The sequence below is a fragment of the Malaya genurostris genome, chromosome 2 (genome assembly GCF_030247185.1).
Source record: "Malaya genurostris strain Urasoe2022 chromosome 2, Malgen_1.1, whole genome shotgun sequence".
NCBI lineage: Eukaryota > Metazoa > Arthropoda > Insecta > Diptera > Culicidae > Malaya > Malaya genurostris.
The window spans coordinates 283,275,472-283,302,147 of record NC_080571.1 but is presented as its reverse complement, the minus strand read 5'-3'; the positions used below and the strand labels follow the sequence as shown (position 1 = coordinate 283,302,147).

At 37.8% G+C, this 26,676-nt stretch overlaps 1 protein-coding gene across 2 annotated transcripts; it reads right to left on the bottom strand.

Annotated features, from left to right (window-relative positions):
• Positions 1-1,580: 1,580 nt before the first annotated feature.
• Positions 1,581-21,300, bottom strand: LOC131430335 (zinc finger protein 512B-like). Of its 2 annotated transcripts, XM_058595230.1 has the most exons (3): positions 21,260-21,300; positions 3,077-4,048; positions 1,581-2,977 (listed from the first exon to the last, which is right to left on the bottom strand). In XM_058595230.1, exons 1-3 carry the CDS (start codon positions 21,269-21,271, stop codon positions 2,144-2,146), a joined length of 1,818 nt encoding a protein of 605 aa, XP_058451213.1. In that variant the 5' UTR covers positions 21,272-21,300; the 3' UTR covers positions 1,581-2,143. The 2 variants fall into 2 exon arrangements, with proteins under 2 accessions (XP_058451213.1, XP_058451212.1); XM_058595229.1 differs by having other exon boundaries at positions 1,581-4,048.
• Positions 21,301-26,676: the final 5,376 nt, after the last annotated feature.

Here is a 26,676-nt window from a genome sequence, read left to right as displayed (position 1 = left end):
CCGAAGGTTACATAAGAAGGTATAGGCCTTTTCAAGCGCATGCGTAACAAACGTACACCATTTAGAATACCGGGGAAAAATTTCTTCCACTTTTCTTTTTCGATATAGAGAATTTCTCCGTATTGGGACATAGTTTTACGAATATAAGGATCGATGACGCTTGAGGGAAGATCATGCACACGCACTTCTATAGCACTATCTTCCATATATACTGGAATGTTGTACTTGAATTGCATCCAACTCTTTATAAAACTGAATGTAAACAACATTATTTGTTTTATTGCATTGAAGTAAATGCACACGATTAATGTCAAGATGCATTTGCTCCTTAAGCAAACCTCGTTTTCGTATCGAAGGTCGAATTTTGCACTGTCTGAAGTCAACAATAATTGTATTCTTTCATACCGGCGGTAGCTTTTGTTCGTTTGGTTCACTCATTTCGAGGTCGTTCTATTGTTCACTACGCAATACTGTACTTGGTTTCTTTCGTCCCGAACGTAAGCGGTTTTGTTTTATCAACTGACTTGGATGAGATGTGAAAGCGAACTGATCTCTAGTATCTTCACAATAGTTACTCAGCTTAGTATGAAGATTTTTTTTAAGTGACAAGCCATGCTACAAAACTCACTGTACACACTACGATTTGATTCCTTTGCTCGGTAATATTTTTGACGAGAACTTCCGGTAATCTATAGAAATAACCGATATTTCGGTACATGAGTTTTATTCTACAAGAATTTTGTAAATTTCTACCGGACGATCAGTTTTACGTAATTTTCATTACAGAATTCTATGGTAAAATGTCCGTATGGTAAAATTATCTTCCAATAATCGAACTTTTGTGAAAAGTGATTGTCGTGAAACTAACTGTCAAACAGTTATTAAAATTTTCAGTAAGAGTCCTTTTATGATTCAAACGAAAAAAATTTTGAAGGGTTCGTCGAATGGATTGAGGTACATGTACTAGTTTTTAAAACAATAGAGCCACTAAAAGTTTTCCGTTTACTTATAGGCAGAAAATAATTTCGCATCACTTGTCCACTTGCTGCCAACACAAATCATTCGAGGGTAATCTCTGGTGGACTCGACGAACAACAGGTTGGAATTTCCTTCATTCGTTTTTGTGAATTTTTGTTGTTTTTTGAAATCCGAAAATCCAGAGTTTCAATCAAAGGAAAACAAACAACGAAAAATTACCGAGCAATCCATTTGGTTTACAGTTTACAGTAGTTGTTTGACAGTTCAGCAATTGCCGAACGATCGGTAATCAATTCAATTACCGAACTGATTACCGAAAGTTCAGCTGTTGAAAATTCGGTAATAAATTACCGAACTCTGCGAAATTTTCTAAGTATGTGGGATACTTCGAGAACCTTGTAACAATTTTTTGATACAGCACAGATACCGTCTAATGAAACTCTAGGCCGATTGGAAGGGAATGCTATTTTGAGGAGGTAATGTACTCAAATTCACGGTAATATGTAATGGAAAAGTCAAGGATTTTTCGGATTAGAACAATATGGCAACCATTCGATTTCCGATTTATTTGCAACTACTAGCATCAATCTGCTTTACCACAATCAGTGTCTTCAATAGAAGGAAGTATACTATTTACAAAACGTTTTTGTGTTGTTCTATTTTTTTTTTCTTTTCGCAAGATGTCAGTATTAGTTTGGGGCTATTTTCTGCTGCTATCTCGGTAACGCGACCACAAACACAGGAAACTCTCCCGGGAAAAGAAAACTACCTTAATATCACGCTTACATTGATAATGAGCTTTGGTTTTCTTTCTATCAATACATTAAAAAAAAGGACAAAACTGTACAGGGCCTGACCGCGGACAAAATCACTCGATATACACGTGGACGGCAGGCAATTCCGGTGTACGGCTGACCTCAGGCAAAGGCTTAAACACTAGGGCACTAGAAAACAATTGAATAAAAATACTATTTTACAAAAATAGCGTTTTTTTTGGTATTCTTTTTCTGTTCTTTTCTTCTCAGGACTGGAGGGCGATCCCCATAAATAGCGGTGCGAATCCACTGGACTTAACGGTGCGAAGGAATTGGGTTGATTCACAGTCTTCGATTCAAACGCTGTTCTACTCCCCCTTCTGGAGGAAAGGAAGAAGGATGTAGAACGGTTATCTTGCACTCGGCAGGGAGAATCCCGTCGGAGTCTGGTACTGGAATGGCGATAGTTGAACGAGATGGAACGAATGCGGTTGGGACTCGAGCTGCAGCATGGCTCCCGGATTGGACGGTGCCGTCAGGGCAAAACCTTGTGGCAACGCCTGCTGCGATATATCGTAGCTGAACTGAGCGGCCGCCGCCGATGCTGGCGTCACAATCGTTTCTTGCTGGGTAGTACCAGAACCGTAGTGATCACTGTGACTGTACTGGTTTTCATTGCTCGAGGACTGGGACTGATAGTCGTTTTGCTGAGGGAAAATCGAGGGCCCGTATTTGGGTTGCTGTTGGTGGTACTGCATTAGCTGCTGGGTGAAGTAGTTGGTACTTTCCTGACTGTTGTATTGTTGCTGATTTTGTTGCTGCTGTTGGTGTTGCTGTTGTTGTTGTTGTTGCTGTTGTTGTTGCTGTTGCTGTTGTTGATATTGTTGTTGTGCACTTGTGTGGTGGGCTGGCGAATGCGCATGATTGTAGATCGTTGTGTGTGAATAATGGGCCCCATTTTGTTGTAGCTGTTGGTTTTCTGAGCTGGAACTGGAACCATAGGATCCAGATTGATTCTCGTGATTCTCTTCAGTCACCGGGGCCGATTGCTGTTGACCCGACTGCTTGTAATCTGCTTCAGTTTTCTTGGTTTTCTTCGATTTGTTCTTTTTGTATGTTGTTTTGGTAGTTCTCCTGTATCCCTCCTCTCCGTTGTAGTATTCATCGCCGTAATGCTTTACTTCGTGATGCTGTGATTCGAACGGATGTAGCCTTGTGCTGGAGTATCCCTCGTCCTTATCGAACTGCAATTGGTATGAAGAAGACTTAACAGGTACTGGGTAAGGAACTTTTTTCTCTATCGGCACATAAACCTTCACAGGTACATGCACCTTTTTCTCTACCTCAACTTTGACGGGGACCGGAATTTTGCGTTCAACTTCATAGGGTACCTTCACTTCCACCGGATAAGGAACCTTCTTCTCGACGGGATACGGTACCGGTTTGGGCACCTCGTACGGAACCTTTACTTCGACGGGAACATGTACTTGCTTATACACCGGATATGGTTTCGGAACGTGAACTATCTTCTCTACGATCTTCTCCACCGGGTAGGGTTTATCTACGTGAACGATTTTCTCAACAGGATACGGAACCTTGACTTCTACTGGGTAAGGTTTGGCGATATGAATTGGTTTTTCAACGATCTTCTCAACTGGATAGGGTTTAGGCACATGGACGATCTTCTCGACAATTTTCTCGACCGGGTAAGGCTTGGGCACATGGACAATTTTTTCCACCGGAACATGCACAACTTTTTCAACGATCTTTTCTACCGGATAAGGCTTCGGCACGTGAACAATTTTCTCAATCGGCACCTGTACCACCTTCTCCACCGGGTACGGTTCCTTCTTCACTACCGTTTTCACGTGGTTGTGATGATGATGGTGATGGTGATGCTTGATCTTGATCTTCTCTTTCACGATGTTGTGCTCCGGGATGTCGTAGTGCTGACTTTCCCCAACGGCGGTGTCCGGCGCATCGGAAGTTGCGGAAGCCGCCTGATCCTCTGCTTTATCCGAGCGGGTGGTCAGCTCGGGAGTCTTGTGTGTTTGCGTTTCGGCCCCATCGCTATCCGTTTGCTTTTTGCCAGATTTCTTACTTTTTCCCGTTTTTCCAAGGAAGATGTGAATCTTCTTGCCGCTGTGTCGTTTCTCCACCTTGCGCACGGTGGCCGTTGGCCATTTTCGGTCCTCCGCCGGGGTCTGCTCCAGCTGCCGATCGTGACCGGCGTAGTCACGATCGGTTCCCGTTTGTTTGTCGGATCCCAGTGCCAGTGCCGCCGTGCATGCCGCGGCCAGGAATGCGGCTAGTATCTGCAAGCAATAGATAGGGAACTTTTGTGTATTGGTATCTTTTATTATAAATATTTTTTCTTCCTGAGGTTAAACTGAATTGCGATTGGTAAACTTTAATTTGACGCATTTGCAACAATGACAAAATTTTGCTTGTACATCGTGAAAATCCGAGCTACTTGCGCGCCAAGTTGGTGATATTGTTGAATATGTTCAAATCAATTGTTACCAATGGAATAAAAGTACTCGAAAACGATTAGTTATCAGCTTGTAAAACCGAATAGGAAACAAAAATCAAAAGCCGAAGGCCGCAAAATGGTCAAGTGAAATTTCAACCGTTCACCGTTCGAGATGTAAAGCAAGTCTGAGAAGCAAGTTGGAAGTGTCGTTTACAACCGTGCATCGAGCTGAAAAACGTACCGGATTCTATTAAAATTATATATGATCCTGATATTTATATCTCATTATGTTATAAATATGATTCCTAATCAGAAGCAAACATTCAGATTTTATTAAGATTATAGCAAGTCCAGATATTATATTAAGGGCCGTTATATTTCAGATAAAACTATACTAGAGAATTGAGAAAAAGCGAGGTCAAGCACTTTTGTCGATCATGTTTTTGACTTTCAACCCGAAAAATGCTATACTTTAATAAACAGCAGTAACAAACATATTTTCCAATTTCACATTCCTGAAGATGCTTTTGAAAACAATAATTTGATATTTGATTTCAAAATGACGGCCTAAATTTTAACTGTAAACGTTCCTAGGTAATTCCTACATAAATTGTGTAAAGTTGTTATTCAAATATTATTTTTTAATTGCAAATAAATATTCTTCAAGATGATTTTTCGCTTTTTCTCTTACGAACAAAGAAAGGTAAGGCAAAAGCCTTCAAACTCGACTAAAAAATATTGGAAAAAGTGGATTATCGGTGACCGATTTTTGTTTCCGAAAACACAGAGTGATAAGTGTCAAAAATTTCAAAACGTCTTCAAAAGTGACGCTGCAATTAACGAAAAACAAAATCTAAACTGGGCTCAAAACCAAAATATAAACTCAGCCCCTGGTCTCTCCCTAAATCAAAAACAGATATTTAATAATTTAGAAGGTCTCAGACATGTGTTACACAAATTACAAGACAGTAAACGTAATGAAATGTAGTGCAATATCAGTTCAAACACCCGTATAAGGCATACCGAGAATTAGGTACATAAGCAATCTTCGGTAAAATTATTTTTAATCTTTGGGCCCCTCCCGAAAAGAAATCCTGGGTACGGGCCTGAATCATGAATCAGACAAAAACGATTTATCGCGCCATATTACCTTTGATTTGAAAGGTTCAATCTATCCATTTCTGATAAATTTATGATAGCCTCATTTCGTAGTACTTTGATTACTTCCAATTTGGAACCACGAGCTGGGATTCGAAATTTGCAATGTAGAGTTTAAAGCGACCGAGCCGCATTATGAGACTTTCCATTGGAATCATTTTTCTGTGAGTCAATCTAAGTAGAAATCTAACAATCAAACCGGAATGAAAGTTTAGTTTTGATGGTTTTTGAACATTACTTGCTGGGCTTCTGGCTGCGGATATCCCAAACTAATGTGACTAGACAATTGGTTGATGATCAATCATAAAATCTTGCTATTCAAATCGATGTTGTATACACTTCTTCTGATTTTCACTGTCTTTCAAACGAATTTTTATTCTAATATAAATTTACGAAAATCGATTCAGACATCTCCGAGAAAATAAAGTGCACATTTTAATCACACGCCGACAGAAAATTCACTACTTCAGCTGAACGAGCGAACTGATTCGAATGTTATTGGAAAGCCGGCCTTCTTGGTACAAAGAAGAAAAAGCTGAAAAACTATCATTCATTAGTTAATTTCCTCAGATTCTATAAGGTAGTTTTGTTTCACAGAATTTAGTCATTTTCGTTCATTTACAACTTTTATTCAGTACCAAAAGAAAGCATGACAAATCAAATCGCCTAAAGGTATGCAATTTCATCTCACTTCGCGAAATCTATTTTTAGAATTGCACGGTAAAGCCTTTCCTCCAAAAAATGGGTAATAACAGCTGATATTTCGTACTAAATTTGTAACAAATTTAGATATAATATTGATATTTATTTATCAAGGTTTGTAAGAATTTTGTTATCACCTAGGTTAAATTGAGTTATAATTTTTGTTATTTTAACTATTAATGAGGCCAAGATTATGACTAGTTTAGATAGAAAAAACAAAACAACCCCAGATACAATTTTGTTCTCCCTTGTTGATCAGGAAGTTATATTGTGTGGTACTGAAACTTAGAGCAATACTAACGTTGAACGGATTCCCGAACTAAAACATTATACGGGAACTGGACGCGAGATTTTGAAACACATTTTAATGTCGAAATTCTCAAATAAATATGTCGTGAAGAAGCCGATCGGTTCCGATGCTTGAATTGACATCTAATCCGAGACCATCAACATGGATTTTTCTTTGCGATTTCTTCAAGCTAAACCATTATTTTCTACTATTCTGGTCGATTTTGACATCGTACTATAACGGTAAAAAATGGTCACGAAATGGCATGCCACGAACAACATCCAGGCGGTGTCCATGAAGGACATGAAGTCTTTCAACACGAGAAAGCAAAGTCCTGGCATAACATTCCTTCCGTGGAATTTGGCCTTTCTGTTTCAACAGACTTCGCAGCCAGATTCTTGTCCACACCGAGGATGCAAAAAACGAAGCACCGCACAAAGAGGAAAGCGTACTTCTTCTCAGTGTCCAGACAGACAGACTTTTAGTGCGTGTTTGTGTTGAAAGAAGCTGGTGCGAGAGAATAACATTCTCTTCGCATGAATCGCTCTCACGTGCTCTCGCCTAAATACACCCAAGTGATCACTGGCGCGTGATGGTGAGCGAACACTTCTGTGAACTTCAATTAATAGAGAGTAGATCTGGCCTTGCTATGAAAAATTTGCAAGGAAACCCGAAAATTTTACGATAAATTGTTTTATTTTGCTGATTTTTCGTGTCCACGCTTCTTCTACGCAAACCATACAGCAGAGTACTCACCGGCGTGTACACCTCTGTGAAAGTATCTGCATTCACCTCAGAGAATTTATCAGCTAATGCTCTAGCACTTAGGTGCGATTCAGTGGAGGAGGTAAAAGGAAATAAACAAACGCACTCATGATGCCTGCACACTTCATACAACAGTGGTGTATATATGTGAAAGAGAAGAGCTCTCGTTGAAGTTGTCAGTGCGAGGGGAGAAATTTTGCTTGCTCTTCGTCACACAAAGGAGATAGATATCTCTGCTTTCAGGTCAGGGCTCGAACATACGACAACTGGCTTGTAAGACCAGCGCCCTATGCATTGAACCACCAACCCCAACACGAGAAAGGTTCGGCCTATAAAAAGGTTTTGGGCCTTACTCAAGCGGGACTTCAAAACGACGTGAAAGACAGTTATCAGCGAGCTGCAGTTCAAGTCAAACTGACGTTTTGTGAAGGATAAAGGGGCCAAGGAGGCTGTGCAAAACTGGATAGAATATTACTTTTTCGACGACTGTATAGTAAGTTTTAAATTTTCCATTTTCTGGATGCTCTCGAGCAGGATTCGAACCGGCGTTATCCTAACCGTTAGTAGTGTGTGTTATCACTCCACCATCGACGAAATGTGATAGCCTAACTGTAGCTTCAGTAGTTTACGTCAGAACTGTGGAATTCTGCAAGTAAGTGCCATTGATCCCCAATGTACCTTACAAATCGTCAAAATTTTTTTCTGTTTTCCGTATGAAAGGAGTCAAACGAATGTCCCGGCAATTCGGATTTGCTAAAAAGGAAGATTAAGTGAATATTTTCATCTTCATTTCATAAGAATTTCCATGATTTGAATATTTATTTGAAATTTTGATCGAAATGCGCATGGTTTTGCCTGAGTGGGATGTTTATTTTTTCCCAAAATCATTAGATTTCAAAAATTACTTTTTCCATTTGGTATTTGTGTTTAAAGGAATAAATTTTTCTTCTGGAATCGAAATACTTTTCAGTTAATAATGTTAAACTTGTGGATTACGAATGAAACAGTAATTTTTTTACGCTAACCCCCCTAATTTTATAGAAAATTTTTCCTCTATCTTGTTATTGCCATTCAACAATTAATATTGCGACGAATCAAAAGGAACAGAGTATCAAAATTTTTTCTCGCACATAAGCAAAATCCTAGTTGTTTCCACGTCTTTCTAACATTACTGAAAATGGTCGAATCCACTTGACAAACATCTGACACCTGCAAGGAAGCCAGGATCAGGAGGAAACTGAAACCAGGGTGCCGTAGCGTAATAAGTTTTAACACAACATTGTTGTGTTCGAGACCACAATAGTCACTGCTGCTACCACACATCGGCTGAGATCATCAAATAAATGTCTGATACTGATGTACCTCAAAGGGAGCAAAAGGAGATAAAAACCAAATCTTAAATGTGGTGTGTGTTTGATTCACTATTCGATGCATTTCCATAGGAATAGGACTATAAACAAATGCTGTGGTGGCCAAGTAAAGCGAGGCATGCTTGTTTCTTATTTTTTTAATCAATTGGGCTATCTCTTCATGTGTTTTCATATGCTGGGTAGTTGAATTGGTAAAACAATTTCCCCGGTTAAGAGTTACGGGTTCGAGCCTCGTCTCTTCGGTAACATTTTCGTGGTTTTCATCACATAGTTGCATTCGCATGTCATTTTTTCAATCTGATTTCCCCGTTTGATACTGATCAAGTAAAAATAACTAGCTCAAGATGGCTCTAAGTATTAACAAAAAAATAACAAAAAAACTAAACTAAAACAAAAACTAAACTAAAACAAATCATCGATTGTTGTTAAAGTTTCCTTAAAAATGCTTGGTTTAATAGGCGATTTGCGCATGTTGGCAGAAAAATGGTATTTTAATGACAAGTGGCACAGTCAATTAATTTGTTTATGGAAATACATGTTAGCTACAACCCCTGTTACCACTTTTTAATAAACACACTTATTATTTGCTGTATTGGTAAGATTTAGCTTTAAGTCATTACTGGAGATTGGCTTAGGAATGGTACAACGTCCAAGTACAAAAAGACCCCTTCGAAACTCTTAGGAGCTGCGCTATATCGAAATGTATTGACCTATCGTTATTCGAAACCTCAAGAGATCTCAGAAAATAGTTGAAAATGAGAACCATTTGAATGCAAATTGGCGTCAGAATCCCATCACTGCCGTGCCAACCAGCTTCCCGAGAAACAACCACATTTATCTAAGATTATTCAATTTTGCCGGATCACCCGAGGTTATATTCTATAACTTAGTTAAATTCGTCCTATTAGAAAGAAAACGCAAGGTACATGATGACTAGAGCTAAGTACCATGCGTTTCTTTCTAATAGAGCATCGATGGAAGCGCGTGGTTGGTTGATTTATTTTAGAATCGTCCAAATTAAAAAAAAAGTGAAACAAAGCACTTTGATGCGTTCAAAAGTCTCTCATTTGTAACTAAAAAAATCCAGAGTGCTACCAAAACCGGAAGTGTGAAAAAACAAATTTAAAAAATTTTAAGTATTTTTCAATGCGTTCTAATTTTGAAACAAAATGTAAACCTTCTCGACTATTCCTAAGACATTCCAGTTTTGTCAATTTTTTTGTGGACCGGTTTCTTAAAAAAAAAATCAAAATCAATGGAACCACCCTATCTCCGTCAATAAGGGTAGGAATCTTGAGATAATTTTCTTCAGTTTGAGCTTCTTCAATTGTGATGTATTTATTAGATGCTCCTTAAACACCAGTTAAAATTTGCGTGACTCATTAAGCCTTGTACGTGAAATAAGCGTCCCATACGAAAAATAAAAAAAATAAATAACGGCAGTGTGTCCTATTGAACATACTGTTAAATAAAAATAAGCAAACAAATGATAGGGGGAAGCTTCAAAGTCTTGATTATAGAGCAGGTGAACCCAATTTTCCCAACCACTACAATTTACATAATTTTTGACCGGAGCCGCAACATGTGGCTGATCGTTGTCATGATGAAAAATTACGGACTCGTATCAGGTCTAATATTCTGAATGTTCGTTCTGCCATGCCTACTTCCAACGAAGTGGATGGATTCATCATTATTGTCTTCTGGTGTTTCGGCAATTCGGAAGCTGTTCGTAGTATACGAAATTCTAGAGATTTAATTTTATCTACGTCAGTAGTTCGCTTCGGTATCTATTTGATCTGCTTAGCCGTGTTTGGTATACGCTTAGTTTGTTTTACCATCAAATTAAAAATACCTTTCGAATTCAACTAGATTCTTTTATCGCCTTTCCAATAACTTTTATTTATTTCAATAGTATACCATCGAATAGTTGGTTTGAATTGACCTATGTTTTTATGAGCTAATCACAGCTTGCCATATAGATGTCTGTGAGCGAAGCAGATTGTTTGACTAACGAGTGGATGACAAAACTGCAAGTTACATCCATTCACTTGGTGGTATGTGGATGCTATTTTCCGTCTGTTGCACACCATGTTCACTTGAGTATATTGATTACCAATTAGCTGTTGATTTGGATTCTAATCTATCAGCGACTGTATTTGAAACGCTTGTATCTCGGTGATTTGTTGAACGATTTGCCATATTCAACTTGTTTCGAAAGCATTACTTCAATATGGTTCGCTTAAAAATGGATTGATTTGTCGGCGGAGTCGTGTGAATAATGAAGTCTTTATTTACGAACGAAATGGATTCACTTCAAAGGTGTGTTATGCAGATAATCATAGATACTTTTGACGTGAATACGTCTCTGAGAGAGTGATAAGCCTCTGATCATTATTCTGATATTTTTTTAAATAACTCAACCCTCTATTTTTAAAAATAGTTTCACCGCGAAATCTGCAATTTCTTGTCTTCGAAAGGTACTGGGAAACAGGCATATGTTTCCCAAATTAGACATGGGCAGTACTGACTAGGTATTATAGCCTTAATTAAGTGGCAGATTCTCTTCCATATAGGAAAGTTAAGCAATTATTGTGGGAAATTTTAGTATAGAAATATCAAATATGGATTTGTGTCAATTGGTAAGGGCTGATCTTTATATCTCGTCGACCCCTAAACTGAGTTTTGGATATCGACCCCTAAGAAATCAATTTTGACCCCATGGGATCGATATGAACCACTTTGGTATCCCTGGGTTAGACGATTGCCTTTTACGTAGCCTATCCGGAGTTGATATCAAACCCTAGTAAGGAGTGTATCGATAAGTACATTCAAACAGTTATTACTCTGAAATGGCTTAATTTTTTGCAGCGTGTTTTGCGGTAACATGTTTGTATACATGTCAAAAACAGCTGCGCAATCGATTTGTTTCGGTACGGTTTATCGTTTCAATGATGAGTCGAATTGATCCGGAAACGCGAAAGAAAATTATGCACACTTAGTGCTTAGAAAGTGGTGTCACGTACAACGAAATTGCAAAACAGGCGAAAGTGCACCACACCAGTGTCAAAAATACTATCGAGAAGTTCGGTAAGACCCTTTTCATGAAGGATTTGCTCCGATCCGGTAGGAAAACGGTTCCCAGCCAGCCCGGCCGGGACTTAAAAGTGGTTAAGTACATCAGGAAAAGCCCATCGGCGTCGACGCAGGATTTGGCCAAGCAGTTCAACACCAGCATCGGGATGATTCAACGGATCAAAATTCGGAACTCCCTGAAAACGTACAAGATACAGAAGGTACCAAAAAAGTTCCTGGTACAGCAAGTTCAGGCCAAAACAAGAGCGCGAAAACTGTATAACCGGATTCTACAGAATAAAGACGGATGCATCCTGATCGACGACGAAACCTACGCCAAGGAAAACTCTCGAGCGCTGCCCGAACCGCAATATTATACGAAATCGGTGTACCAGGACCTTGACGACGCTGACACCACGGTGGCGATGGAAAAGTTTGGGTAGAAGGTGTTGGTCTGGCAAGCAATTTGTACCTGTGGTTTGCGGTCGTCGATTTTCTTCGGCCAATTGAAAGGTATTGGGCAATTGTCAAGCGGCACTTTCGGAAGGAAGGTACAGTGTCCCAAAACATGCAGGAGTTAATAAAAAGAACTGGATAGCTGCCACCAGGAAAGTCACAAAAGTAACTGTGCAGAATTTAATGAAGAATGTCAAGTCCAAAGTGCGAGCATTTCACAGCAACTAGGATTTTCTTCAATATAATCAGTGAAATGCATAAAAATGTAATTTTTCTACAATATATCGAAAACTGATGTCAAAATATGTTTTTTTTCGCTATTTTATTCAATAATCAATGTTGCTAACTACTTTTGCTACTACACTCCTTAATACTAGTGATCCAAACTTTTTTCAGACCGGAGAGATAAATGTTTACATCGTAGGTGGTTTGATGGTAGAAAAAGCAATGAGCGCTTTTGGTAACACGACTCTGAAAATGAGCATCCGAAATAGTACAAATAATAGCGAAGAACATTTATATCGCTAGAACCGAATATTGATTCTGCTTAGCGAATGGAAAACTACTGCGCTACGGAATTAAACGGAAATAATGTATCGTTTCGACAGGTAAAGCTTTCGAGTGTGCTTCTTTCATGTAGCAATAACGCTCCGGTGGCAAACAGAAACAAATTTGATTTGTTAAACATTCTGCCCCACTCTGCGGATTGATGATTTTTGAAGTTATTCCCCAAGTGAAATCCAGAGAACGAAAATTGTATAATTGGGACACTAAATCATATACCTTCAGAAGGTCCCCTCTGAGACTGACATTTTAGTGCGTCAAGAATAACATTAGCTGATTTTTTCAATGCATAGGGCGCTGGACTTACAAGCCAGTTGTCGTTTGTTCGCGTCTCGACCTGGAAGGATTCTTAGTGTCAGTAGAATCGTAGTACTAGCCATGCGCTGATTCTTTACGCTATGAATTGGTTGCGAAGTCTGTTGAAACAGAAAGTCCAAATTCCACAAAAAGAATGTAATGTCAAGATTTTGCTTTTTTGATTTTAATCATGTTCAATACATTCTGGACCATTGCTCATTAATAGAGTGAAAAGACAAAAAAATGGCAACGGCCCTGAAATGTGCCGTTTCGGACAAAAACGTAAGAAGTTCTCAAAAAATCAGTAAAATAAAACTATACGTGAATGTAAGGAGTGTATCGAAAATAAGCTATCCACATACATTTGTATTGTACGCATGTATTTGTGATGGTTTGTTATGCTCAGATCACAGCATGCTGTGCATTTGGCTGCCAGCTTTCGTTTGTTTATTTGTTTTTGCGGTTGGAATTTTGCGTTTTCAAAATGTCGCGTATTGAAAAGGAAATGAAAATTAAGGTTCTGGACACATGGCTAGGTGAGAAGGGTATTACTATGCGAAAATTGGCGAAGCGATTTGGAATTCATCATGCCAGTGTTAAAAACATAATTAATAAGTTTCAGTCGGTGTTGAACAGTCGTTCGCACCGCACGCGTATAGCTCTTGGCTCCTGGAATTTTTTTCTGGCTACCTAGAGTTTCATTGATTCAAGGCTTCAGTCTTTTTCAAGGCTACCTGAATCACTAACTAAGTGACTAAGTGATACAAAGAGTGATATTAGAGTGACTAAGTGATACAAAGAGTGATATTAGAGTGACTAAGAAATTAATCAGCCTTTTTTAAGGCTAGCTAGGAGTCTAATCGAAGACTAATTTAGCCTAGTTAATTTAATTTAAAATTTCATTAATTTCAAAAATGCCTGCGTCCAACCGGAAAGGCAACAAGCCTAAGGCTAAAAATAATTCAATACGGAATAAATCACAATCCGTTATTCAACATTTTTCTAATAACATTCACGATCTTATAGAATCTGAATGTAAAAATAAAAGACAACGGACGGATTTCCCTTCCGCTGATCCTATGCCGTCTAACAATATTTACGAGATTCTTCCTGAATCCGATTGTAGCGACATAGAAGAAAATTCTTCAAAAATTCCCAAAATGGACGCTTGTCGTTCTGGGAAGAAACATCAATCTATGCCACCAGTGACGGTGATGATTTCCGACTTCAAAGCATTCCGTACTGAGCTTCCTACTTTTCTCCCGGAAGTAAAAGTCTCATTTCAAATCGGACGAAGAGGAGAATGTCGAGTCTTGGTGGATGGATTGGAAGATTACGAACGTCTTATTCGATATTTGTCCGAAAAACTTCATAAATTTTATTCATATGATATAAAATCAGACAGACCCTTCAAGGCTGTCTTGAAAGGATTATCAAATGATCAAAGTATTGATGAAATTAAAAATGAACTAAAAGAATTGCTTGGTTTTGCCCCTTCCCAAGTAATATTTTAAATTGGAATGCTCGATCTTTGAAATCGAGTGAAGATGAATTTTATAATTTTCTAAAAGTTCACAAAATTCATATTGCCATTGTGACAGAAACTTTTCTTAAACCAAATGTAAAATTGAAAAGTAATCCACATTATGTGGTTCATCGATTTGACAGGTTTACTGGAATTGGTGGTGGAGTTGCCATTTTTGTCCAACGGCAAATTAAACATCGAATTTTACCTTCTTTCAATACTAAAGTTATTGAAAGCTTGGGAATCGAAGTTGAAACCATTCATGGAATTTATTTCATCGCTGGAGCATATTTGCCATTCCAATGCACCGGCGAACAATTAAATTTCTTTAAAGGCGATTTGCAAAAACTTACAAGATATCGATCGAAATTTTTCGTAATAGGGGACTTAAATGCTAAGCATGTCCAGTGGAATTGTAGGCAAAATAACAGTAATGGTAAAATACTTCATAATCAACTCTCAGCTGGTTATTTCAAAGTTCTTCATGCCAGTAATCCGACTTGTTTCTCTTCCGTGAAAAACCCGTCTACAATTGATCTGGTTCTAACAGATCAAAGTCACATTTGTAGTGAACCGATTACTCATGCTGATTTTGACTCAGATCATCTTCCTGTAACATTCAGACTTTCCAACGAAGCTATAATTAATCCAATTAGTTCTATTTTCAACTATCATAGAGCTAATTGGTTGGATTACAGATCTCACATTGAAAATCATGTGGATCATGAAACTATTTTAGAAAATTCTGCGGACATCGACACAGCAATTGATAATTTGAATCATTATAAAAGGTGATTTTTTTGAGGTTAGGATTTTCATGCATTAGTATTTGCTCAGATTTTTTGAGGTTATGATTTTCATGCATTATTATTTGCTCAGTATGCTCTGACATTTCATCATGAATAGACTTACTAACGAGCAACGCTTGCAAATCATTGAATTTTATTACCAAAATCAGTGTTCAGTTCGAAATGTGTTTCGCGCTTTACGCCCGATTTATGGTCTACATAATTCTGGTTGAATGGCTACGTAAATAAGCAAAATTGCCGCATTTGGAGTGAAGAGCAACCAGAAGCCGTTCAAGAACTGCCCATGCATCCCGAAAAATGCACTGTTTGGTGTGGTTTTGTACGCTGGTGGAATCATTGGACCGTATTTTTTCAAAGATGCTGTTGGACGCAACGTTACAGTGAATGGCGATCGCTATCGTTCGATGCTAACAAACTTTTTGTTGCCAAAAATGGAAGAACTGAACTTGGTTGACATGTGGTTTCAACAAGATGGCGCTACATGCCACACAGCTCGCGATTCTATGGCCATTTTGAGGGAAAACTTCGGAGAACAATTCATCTCAAGAAATGGACCGGTAAGTTGGCCACCAAGATCATGCGATTTGACGCCTTTAGACTATTTTTTGTGGGGCTACGTCAAGTCTAAAGTCTACAGAAATAAGCCAGTAACTATTCCAGCTTTGGAAGACAACATTTCCGAAGAAATTCGGGCTATTCCGGCCGAAATGCTCGAAAAAGTTGCCCAAAATTGGACTTTCCGAATGGACCACCTAAGACGCAGCCGCGGTCAACATTTAAATGAAATTATCTTCAAAAAGTAAATGTCATGTACCAATCTAACGTTTAAAATAAAGAACCGATGAGATTTTGCAAATTTTATGCGTTTTATTGTTTAAAAAAGTTCTCAAGCTCTTAAAAAATCACCCTGTATTACCGAAGCTAGAAATCTTTCAGTTCCCAAAGCTAAAACTAAATTAAATTCTCCTATCATCGATTATAATCTTCAACTGCTCATTCGGTTGAAGAATGTTCGTCGACGACAATATCAACGTTCTCGTGATCCTGCTATGAAAAACATAGTTAAGGATTTACAAAAAGAAATTAAACATAGATTTACTCTTTTGCGAAATGAAAATTTCGCTAAAGAAGTTGAACAAATTAAACCATATTCTAAACCTTTCTGGAAACTTTCTAAGGTTCTTAAGAAACCTCAGAAACCAATTCCTGCTCTCAAGGAAGGAAATCAAATACTTCTTACAAATGGTGAAAAAGCTCAAAAGCTAGCTCAGCAGTTCGAGAGTGTCCACAATTTTAATTTAAACGTTGTGAGTCCTATTGAAAATGAAGTCTCACTGAAGTATGATCATATTTCAACCCAAGTGTTATCACACGATGACATTTTTGAGACGAATTTTGATGAAATTAAATCAATTATTAGGAAACTCAAAAACATGAAGGCTCCTGGTAATGATGGAATTTTTAATATTCTTATTAAAAATCTTCCCGATGTTGCCTTGAGACTCCTGGTTAAAATTTTCAACAAGTGTTTTTCATTAGCTTACTTCCCAAAAAGATGGAAAAACGCTAAAGTAATTCCTATCCTAAAACCTGATAAAAACCCAGCAGAAACATCAAGTTATCGCCCAATTAGCTTACTTTCTTCTATCAGTAAACTTTTTGAAAAAATTATCTTGTGAGGAATGATTTTTTTTTTTATTCAATAATATAATATAATATCAAGGCACACTGCTTAAGCTCTTGTGAGGAATGATGACTCATATAAATGAGAATTCAATTTTTTTACCAGAGCAGTTTGGATTTCGTCATGAACATTCAACTACTCATCAACTTGTCAGAGTAACGAACATGATAAAATCAAATAAATCTTCTGGGTTATCCACTGGAGTTGCTCTTCTAGACATAGAAAAAGCATTCGACAGTGTTTGGCACAAAGGTTTAATAGCAAAAATGTCTGATTTCCAGTTTCCTATTTATTTGATCAAAATGATTCAAAATTATTTAACTGATCGTACTCTTCAGGTTAGCTATCAGAATTGTAAATCTGAATTGCCATCCGTACGAGCCGGTGTTCCGCAGGGTTCGAGCGTAGCTCCAATCTTGTATAATATTTTCACTTCTGATCTTCCAACTCTACCCGTTGGTTGTCAGAAATCGCTATTCTGTGACGACACAAGTCTGTTAGCCACAGGTAGAAATCTAAGAGTGATCTGCAGTCGCCTACAAAGAAGTTTAAATATTTTCAGTGATTATCTGTCAAAATGGAAAATTAAACCAAATGCAGCAAAAACGCAATTAATTATCTTTCCTCACAAGCCAAGAGCTTCTTTTCTAAAACCAAACAATAATCACATTCTCAAATTGAATGGCTTGGAATTGACATGGTCTGATCAAGCTAAATACTTAGGTTTAACGTATGACAAAAAACTTACTTTCAAGGATCACATTGAAGGAATCCAGGCAAAGTGTAATAAATATATTAAATGTTTATATCCTCTTATAAACAGAAATTCTAAGCTCTGTCTAAAAAACAAATTGTTAATTTATAAACAAATTTTCAGACCAGCCATGCTTTATGCGGTACCAATTTGGTCAAGCTGTTGTTCCACCAGGAAGAAAACGCTTCAAAGGATTCAGAATAAAATTCTGAAAATGATTCTGAAGCGTCCTCCCTGGTTTAGTACAAATGAGTTACACAGACTCACAAATATAGAACCATTAGATGTAATGTCACATAATATTATAAGCAAATTCCGACAAAAATCGATGCAATCTTCAATTGAATCGATTCGCTCTCTGTATTAGTTAGTAAGTTAGTATATAAGTTCCTTTTCCCCATTACACAATACAAGTAGGTTTAGAATTTTCCCTACACAAAAATCTCAGAATTGCGGAAGCAAATGATGTCTTCATGGTAATAACCAAATCATATATATATATATATATATATATATATATATATATATATATATATATATATATATATATATATATATATATATATATATATATATATATATATATATATATATATATATATATATATATATATATATATATATATATATATATATATATATATATATATATAACAGGGCTGAAAAGTCACCACTTGTGGCTGAATACCCAATTTAAATCTTAATAATTTAATTTTAACTCATATTCCAATAAATAGTTATTTAAAAAAAAAAAAAAAAAAAAACAAAAAAAAAAAAAAGTTTGGGGAACACTTCTTTGGATGAGCTACCAGGAAGTGGTAGAAAACCCGGTTCTTCCAACCCGAAACTGGACCTTAAAGTGGTATCTCTCTAACCATGAAGAACAAATCAATATCAATACGTGATTTGGCCAAAAAAGCAGGAACGAGTTTCGGAATGATCCAGCGTATCAAGAGGCGAAATCACCTGAAGACCTACAAGAAGCAGAAGGGCCCGGAAATTGTATTCGGGTCTTTTGCAGTGTCCGGATGCATGCGTTTTGATGGACGATGAGACTTATGTAAATGAGGACTCAAAAACCCTTCCAGGTCCACAATACCTTACTGTCGTCGTAGGGGAGGATGTGAGCGATGCGGACAGGTCGATTCAAGTGGAGAAATTCGTTCGAAAGGTACTGGTATGGCAAGCAATATGTGCCTGTGGTTTGAAGTCAACCATTTTTTTACACTACCGGAACTATAAATGCAGAAATCTATCGATCTGAGTGTCTCCAGAAGAGATTGTTGCCTTTATATAAGAAGCATAGTACACCTTCACTCACTATACCAAAACCACTCTCAATTGGCTTGCGGAAAAGGGTATACATTTCGTTGAGAAAAATATCAATACACCAAATTGGCCTCAGCTTCGACCCATCGAACGTTACTGGGCAATCGTGAAGAGGGTCTTCAAGAAGACTGGTAAGGCAGCTAGGAATATGCTGGAATTCAAAAAAATTTGGGTTCAAGCGTCAAAAAAATGCGATGCAACACTTGTCCGGAACATGATAAAGAGCGTTCGATCAAAAGTTCGAAAATTCGTGAAGGAATTACTTAAATTTCTTCCGGTTTTCATTATGCTGAAGTTCAACCTCGTACAATAAAGGATCAATTTTCAGTTTGAATAAAATATCGTTTTTCATCATAATTTGAAAGAAAAATTTGTGGATAGCTTATTTTCGATACACTCCTTATTGCTTTAAATGTAGAAAGCAATTTCGCTTCAAATGAATATTTTTTTTGCGTTTTCACTTGATATTATGCTTCATGATCTAGGATATTACTTCCAGTCAAAATATGAATTTGTTAGCGAATACCACCTTAATACATTTTTCTTTACAAGTAACATAGTTTCATAGTTTTATCAATTGAAACAATCATAAATTCAATTATGATAGTTGTTGATAGATGTCAACAAATTTTCAAGTTCAATTTTTATGTAGAAACTATAAAGGAATCTATTTAAAAAAAGTTACAATGGAAGTAAGGAAGTATACTAAAATGCTGGAGTACGGAATTTTTAAATATCTTTCATTTACAGGTACACAAAATATCAAGTGAAGCATGGTCCAAGGCTGCCGACTCTCCCTTGTATAAAAATTGATTTCAGGCATATTTCCAAGATGAAATTTTACTTAGCTCCAGTTCGGCAAACTTAAGTCTGTTCTGCTTGATAAATCCACTTAAAAATTAATGATTTGGCAAGAAATTGGCAGCTACGTTCCTAGCTTTCCATTACTAAATAATGAATGGGCCCAAAGCTGTGGAAACAAGTGGGTAACATTTCATTATAACTGACAAATGTCCAATGCGATTCTGGCCATATTCACGGAGCTGCAACTTCAATCTGGTAGGTCGTCAACAAAAATATCAATCCTCTCAACTGTCGTTGATTCCATTGAATCGAGAAGCATGGAACAATTAGCAAGTGAAAACTGAGTGAACTGCGCTATCGATTCAGAACTCTGTTCTGTTTCCTTGAAGCTGAGTTATTCCAGTCTACATTGCCTAAGAATTACAAAGAAAGTTCGCAAATTTATCCGAACGTCGAAATACCTCGATTTCTAGAAGAAAGCAAAGTCAGAATAGTATACTCTGATGCGGTACTTGACCATTCTGTTTCAATAAACTCCTCCTCCGATTTGTAAGTGTGAAGGGCAATCGAATGGTTAGTAGTACGATCTTACAGATACTAAGAATATTTGCAGATCGAACATATGACAACTGGTTTGCGAAACCAACGCCTTATACTCTGAATCACCGACTTGGGTAATTTTGAGAACAAGCTGATTTTTGAGTGGATCTGAACGTAGATTCTTGTTTCGATTTTTACAGACAAAAGGTGTGATTCGTCTTTCAATTTCGATCTACGCACACTAATTGATAAATCTCTAGTATTGTAAATAGAATCGTGTTAATGAGAGAACTACCAAATCACTTTTTTTAGAAGAAAGCATGCATGAAACATTTCACGTGGGCCACGCATGTTACTCATGTTCCAACGCATCCAACAAGAATACCATGCATTTTTCGACGCGGAAATTGTGTTTAGTCGACTAGCATGAAAAAACTCGACGCTGATCCCGGTTCCATTCAGTAGTTCTTTTTTCAGCTGTATCACATTGAAATCTGATGTCACAATCGAGACATCAATACTACACAGAACTCGAAGTGAAGGAAGCTTCCTAATGTCCAGGATTTGTTCACGATTATCGGTTCTAACACAGTCGGTTTCTATCAAACAAACAAAAGTTCCAATTTTCATCGTTGGATCCATTTGTAAACTGTCGAAAGTGATAGAATTTCACTTGGCACATTTGGGTTCTTGATTTTTTCCAGTGTTTTACAGTCACCAAGTATCATTCACACTTCGGTAAATATTTGCTCCAATGTTCTTGCACTATCAATGTCCTGAAGTCACACTTCATTCCGATTCTGGTCCGTTTTTGAATTTTCACACATTTTTTTTTGTTGTTGTCACAAACCGTCCTTAAATATTTTTCAAATTTTCAACACTCTTCTTTTTCAGTTTTCCACAGTACACACCAAACACCAAAGAACTCGGCTTACCGTAAACTTCATAGCGATACTCCTATAGATGGTTTGAGAGAAGAAAGTTTACTGGTTATGATTTTCCGAGACCCTCGTCTATTTATATATTAATTAAACAATCGCTGCGAGGAGGGCGGAAGCCTGCCTGTTACCGCCACCTGTCAAGACACCTTTCAGCGGTGGCACTCGACGATGGGTGCGGGTGGGGTAATTTTCCAACGGGCAATTCACACCGTTGTAGGGCGATCCGGTGTATTTGTGAAATCGCCCGGATGATTTTGGATGGTATTGGTGCAAAGAAAATCCAAACTAAACTGGGCAAGTAAAAGTAATCCTCTTTCACACTAATGATGCCCACTAATGCCTTATGGGGTACTTTCGATTTTTTTTCCTCCTGCTAAGCCACCCGACCAGCTGACTGAGGTTTTCCGGCTAAACCACGCGAGGAAATGAAATGGAAACATGCGGATAACAGTGAACAGACGATCCATGGCAACTTTGGTGGAGCCTTTCGTGATCAGTTTGGTTTCGCTGCGGTATAAACAATCGGTTCCAAGTAGCTGCTAATAAGCGGTGCATTTTGAATTATGTTGTTTTAGTTTTCTTTCCACCTCGTGCTACTCGAGTTGGATGCGTTTGGAATACCACCCACTTGGGGTGAGGTGCGCGGTTCGCTTATGAGCTGAGTATGCTTCATTATATCGAGGAAAACCAACACGGCATAGTGTGGGTACAACGGAGGCGTCGCTCTTCCGACTGCTACTGTAATCGGAGTGGGTTGGGGATGTTGATTTGGTGTCACAGTTTTGATTGAAATAGGCCCATAATCACTCGGTTGTTGAACAAATGTCGTTTGGCGTAAATTATAATTGCATCGAAATAATTCCGAAGACGGTGTACTATCTGATGAAAAATTATGTACTATCTGTTAAAAAAAACAACTAGGTACTATTTGTTAAAAGACAAAAATAGCAACAAGAACAACAAAACTACTTTAACCATCGTTATCCATAATCCACTCATCAATCACGACTTTTCCCCTGCTTTTTCTAAATAAATCACCAAATAGCTATTGCTAAACTAGGAAGACTTGGATTTAGTGAACCTTTTTTTGGATTGGCTACAGTCTTATTTGATTGGCCGTACTATGATGGTTAAAATCGATGAATGCACAGCCGCATGCTTTCTGCCTTACTCGGGGGTACCTCAAGGTAGTCACCTCGGACCCTTTTTATTTTTGCTGTGATTTGAGCCTTGCAAACCCATTATTTGCCGACGATTTTAAATTGTACCATCCTATTAAACACCTGGAAGATGCCAGATTTCTGCCGAAGCAGTTAGATATCTTCTCCAATTGGTGCGACCTCAATAGAATGGTCTAGAATGCTTCAAAATGTTCCGTAATTTCTTTCTCACGTAAACGCACAGTAGTTTTTTTTTATTTAAAAGATACTTTTTATTCAGGCCTATTTGCGTACAAGCTTTACGTGGCCGATTGAGCCGATTTTTTAAATAATTTTTTTTTGAGTTGGATCTCGTTGTCACCCTTTTTCTAGGGGGAGAGGAGCTTCCATTTCCCTCCTGCGAGGGTTGAGGGGCACTTCGTTCGTGGTTCGTCTCGTCATCCATTGCCGCATCGATGGTATTGTTGTCGATTTCCGTCTTTTTTTCGTTGCTAGTTGCTGTAGATGCACCTTGTTGTATATTGGTTGCAATTGCTGGTTGGTTGGAGGATAAGTTGTTAACTGTAGCTGGTTTCGTTGAAGGGGATAATTCATTGTTGTTGGCGGCTGTCACAGGTGTACTGGGGTTGCTTGGGGTTGGTGTGAAAGAAGCACCGTTGTCCTTTGGTGTAGTTGTCTCTTTGTCCAGTTTATCACATGGGTTACCGTAGTGAACAGTTTTTTGGCAATATTGACATGTGGCCATCTGATTGTCATAGGTAACAAGTGATTTGCACGGGATTCTTGTATCCTGACCTAAAATCACATAAGAAGGTATAGGCGTCCTCAAGTGTATGCGTAATAAACGTACGCCATTTAGAATGCCGGGGAAAAAATTCTTTCACTTTTCTTTTTCGATAGAGAGAATCTATCCGTATTGGGACATAGTTGCGCGAATATAGAGATCGATGACGCTTGAGGGAAGATCATGCACACGCCCTTCTACATATAGCACTATCTTCCATATGTACTGGAATGTTGTACTTAATGTTCTCGTGTTCCACGTAGTGCACATTGTTATTGTCTTTTGTGAATTGAATTGCATCCAACTCTTTATAAAACTGGATGTAAACAACATTAATTGTTATTATTTTTACGTTTCGTCTTTGACTCATCAGTGCAGAGCAGTTCAAATTGAACTGCTTAGTGCTAAACTCGGCAGTTCAATTTGAACCGCTAAGCAGACGTAAAGTTTCTGCTACTTACAGAACACTTTTTGTTTTGCAACGGAGTGCAATGTCTTTTCTGACGTGCCGAGCGAAAACGTGTTTTCGACTATTTCTGGCCGATGCAGGTATGGTCATTTAGGGGTTAGCCAAATTTTGTGCTAGGGCACAAAACCGTTTTTATTATTTTTACGTTTTGTCTTTGACTCATCAGTGCAGAGCAGTTCAAATTGAACTGCTTAGTGCTAAACTTGGCAATTTGAACTGCTCTGCACTGATGAGTCAAAGACGAAACGTAAAAATAATAAAAACGGTTATTTGCCCTAGCACAAAATTTGGCTAACCCCTAAATGAACATTATTTGTCTTATTGCATTGAAGTAAATGCACCCGTTTAATGTCAAGATGCATTTGCTCCTTAAGCAAACCTTCAAGTTCTCGTATCGAAGGTCGAATTTTGCACTGTCTGAAGTCAACAACAATTGTATTCTTTTGTGTCGGCGGTAGCTTTTGTTCGTTTGGTTCACTCATTTCGAGGTCGTTCTATTGTTCACTACACAATACTGTACTTGGTTTCTTCTGGCCCGAATGTAAGCGGTTTTGTTTTATCGACTGACTTGGATGAGATGTGAAGGCGAACTGATGCACAGTAGTTGTATTCAATTATACCATTTCCCAAACTATTATCAAACAATGATCGAAAGTCAAGGGCTTAGGAGTTCTGTTGGATTCAAAACTTAATTTCAAGGATCATGTAGAATATACAATCTCTAAGGCTTCCAAGATGCTAGGATTTATATTTCGCATTACAAAGAACTTTAATAACATAATATGCTGCAGTCGTCTGGGCTCCCTATTATCAACTCGACATCCAACGCATCGAAGCTATTCGGTATAGATTTATTCGATTTACCGTTTGCAGTCTTCCCAACAACCTTACCAGCTTCTCTCTCACCTTTTAAGCAAGAGCACTGTCACCGCCCTGTACTGTTTGGTGTCATCAACTAGTTATAGGGTTATATATTTAGTTTTAATTGTTAGTGGTAAGTCCAAATGTATCTGTTGGATCATTGTAATCTGTTGATACAAATAATGATGAGGTTTTATGCCTACTGGAGAGAGGGACGGCAAAATTTCATCTCCATCGGGCTTTTCCCTGCTACCAAATAATTAGGATGGCAAGTGACAGGAAAAATCGGAAAAACGGGAAAAGTTCGGGAATCTTAATGCAAATCCGGGAAAAAATTGACTAGTTCTAATCTTAGTAACGATTTTCAGCATCATGACTTTCCTGATACAATAAATGAAAAAAAAAACACAATGAAACATCTCATTGTCCCACACAGATTCAATAGTGCACAATCCAATGGAAATGGGGCCAACACCCAATTTCTCATTTTTATTAGTTTGACAGCAATTTTAAATAAATAAGAGCACAATGAATGTTCATAATGAAACATAAGGATAATTTGGATGCTGCTACTGGAATTCTATTAAATTTCAGAATAAGTATGCATAATGGTAAAAGTAATATCAGGTAACATGTTTAATAAATTTATTAAGAATAAAGACTGTCCCAGAAAGTATGGACGCAATCAAAAACCGCTGCCATTTCGCAATGGTTCAGAATTTGTCAATTTTTATGGCTGCGTCCTGTTGTTTACACTCTTCTCTGACCACTTGTGCAGTTGTTTATTCGTTTTCATTAGTTTGTTTCGTAATGCGTGGACTTTCAGCAGAACAACGTCGAAAAATTGTGTACAAATGGTGCACAGAACGCGGACTGTCACTGAGAAAGATAGCAAAAATGGAAGGAGTAAGTGAAAAAGCCGTGCGAAATGCAATCAGGAAGTTCGGTGAGGATAACACCTTTGAGATTAAAACGGAAAACGGGTCGAAAAAAAGGTCCTGCTAGCCCTCAGTTGGATAAACGTATACGCGTGATATTGCCAGTTCAGAAGATGAACATTCGGACAAATGATGAGACTTTTAAACGTAGTTCTAAGGAGATAGGAGCTTGTTCTAAAAACCGGGAATTTTTATTATTTTTTGGATATTGAAACGACTTAGAGCATCCTTTCCGGTATCTATCTATCTATCTATCTTCTATCTATCTATCTATCTATCTATCTATCTATCTATCTATATAACAGATCGGCTGAAAAGTTCGTATCGTTTCTATGAGAGGGCGCCACTAGAATTAAATCCATACCTATTTCAGTTAGTACCAACCTTCAAAAGATACGTGTATAAATTTGACAGCTGTCTGATTATTAGTTTGTGAGATATTGCATTTTGAGTGAAGCTACTTTTGTTATTGTGAAAAAAATGAAAAAAAGGAATTTCGTGTGTTGATGAAACACTACTTTTTGATGAAAAAAAGTGCCGCCGATACCAAAAAATGGCTTGATGAGTGTTATCCAGACTCTGCACCGGGCGAAGCAACAATTCGTAAGTGGTTTGCAAAATTTCGTACTGGTCATATGAGCACCGAAGACGATGTCACCAAGCAGGCAACTCTGGCAACACTGCAACTAAACGAGATTCACTGAGAGAGAAAACGGCGACAGTTTCTTGTGTTATATCCAAGCGCGATGACCGCATCATCGCTCATATCGAGTCATTTTTCGGTCGGAGATTATAATGTATATTTAATAAGCGATTTTTCGTAGGTATATAACAGAAAGTGAAGAATTATAATAAAATATCAAATAATTAATTTGTAGGATTTAATGTTTCGGATTCATTGTTAGGAGTGAACTTAACCTAACACTTAAGAACCACACCAATATGTAAGCTTCTTTATAAAACGTTTGTTCCAACTGAAATAAATAATTACGCTTTACAGCTTGAGCTGATGAACAATAAGATTTCGTCTGCTACTAGATTGGTGTGAATGATGACTCCTGATACGCAGTAACAAACTCAAGATATTGTGGTCAATAATGGCTAATAACGAGAGCAATTGTGCGGATTGCGACCGTCCTGACTGGGCGGATGATATGGTCCAATGCGACGAATGCCACGATTGGTACCATTTTACGTGT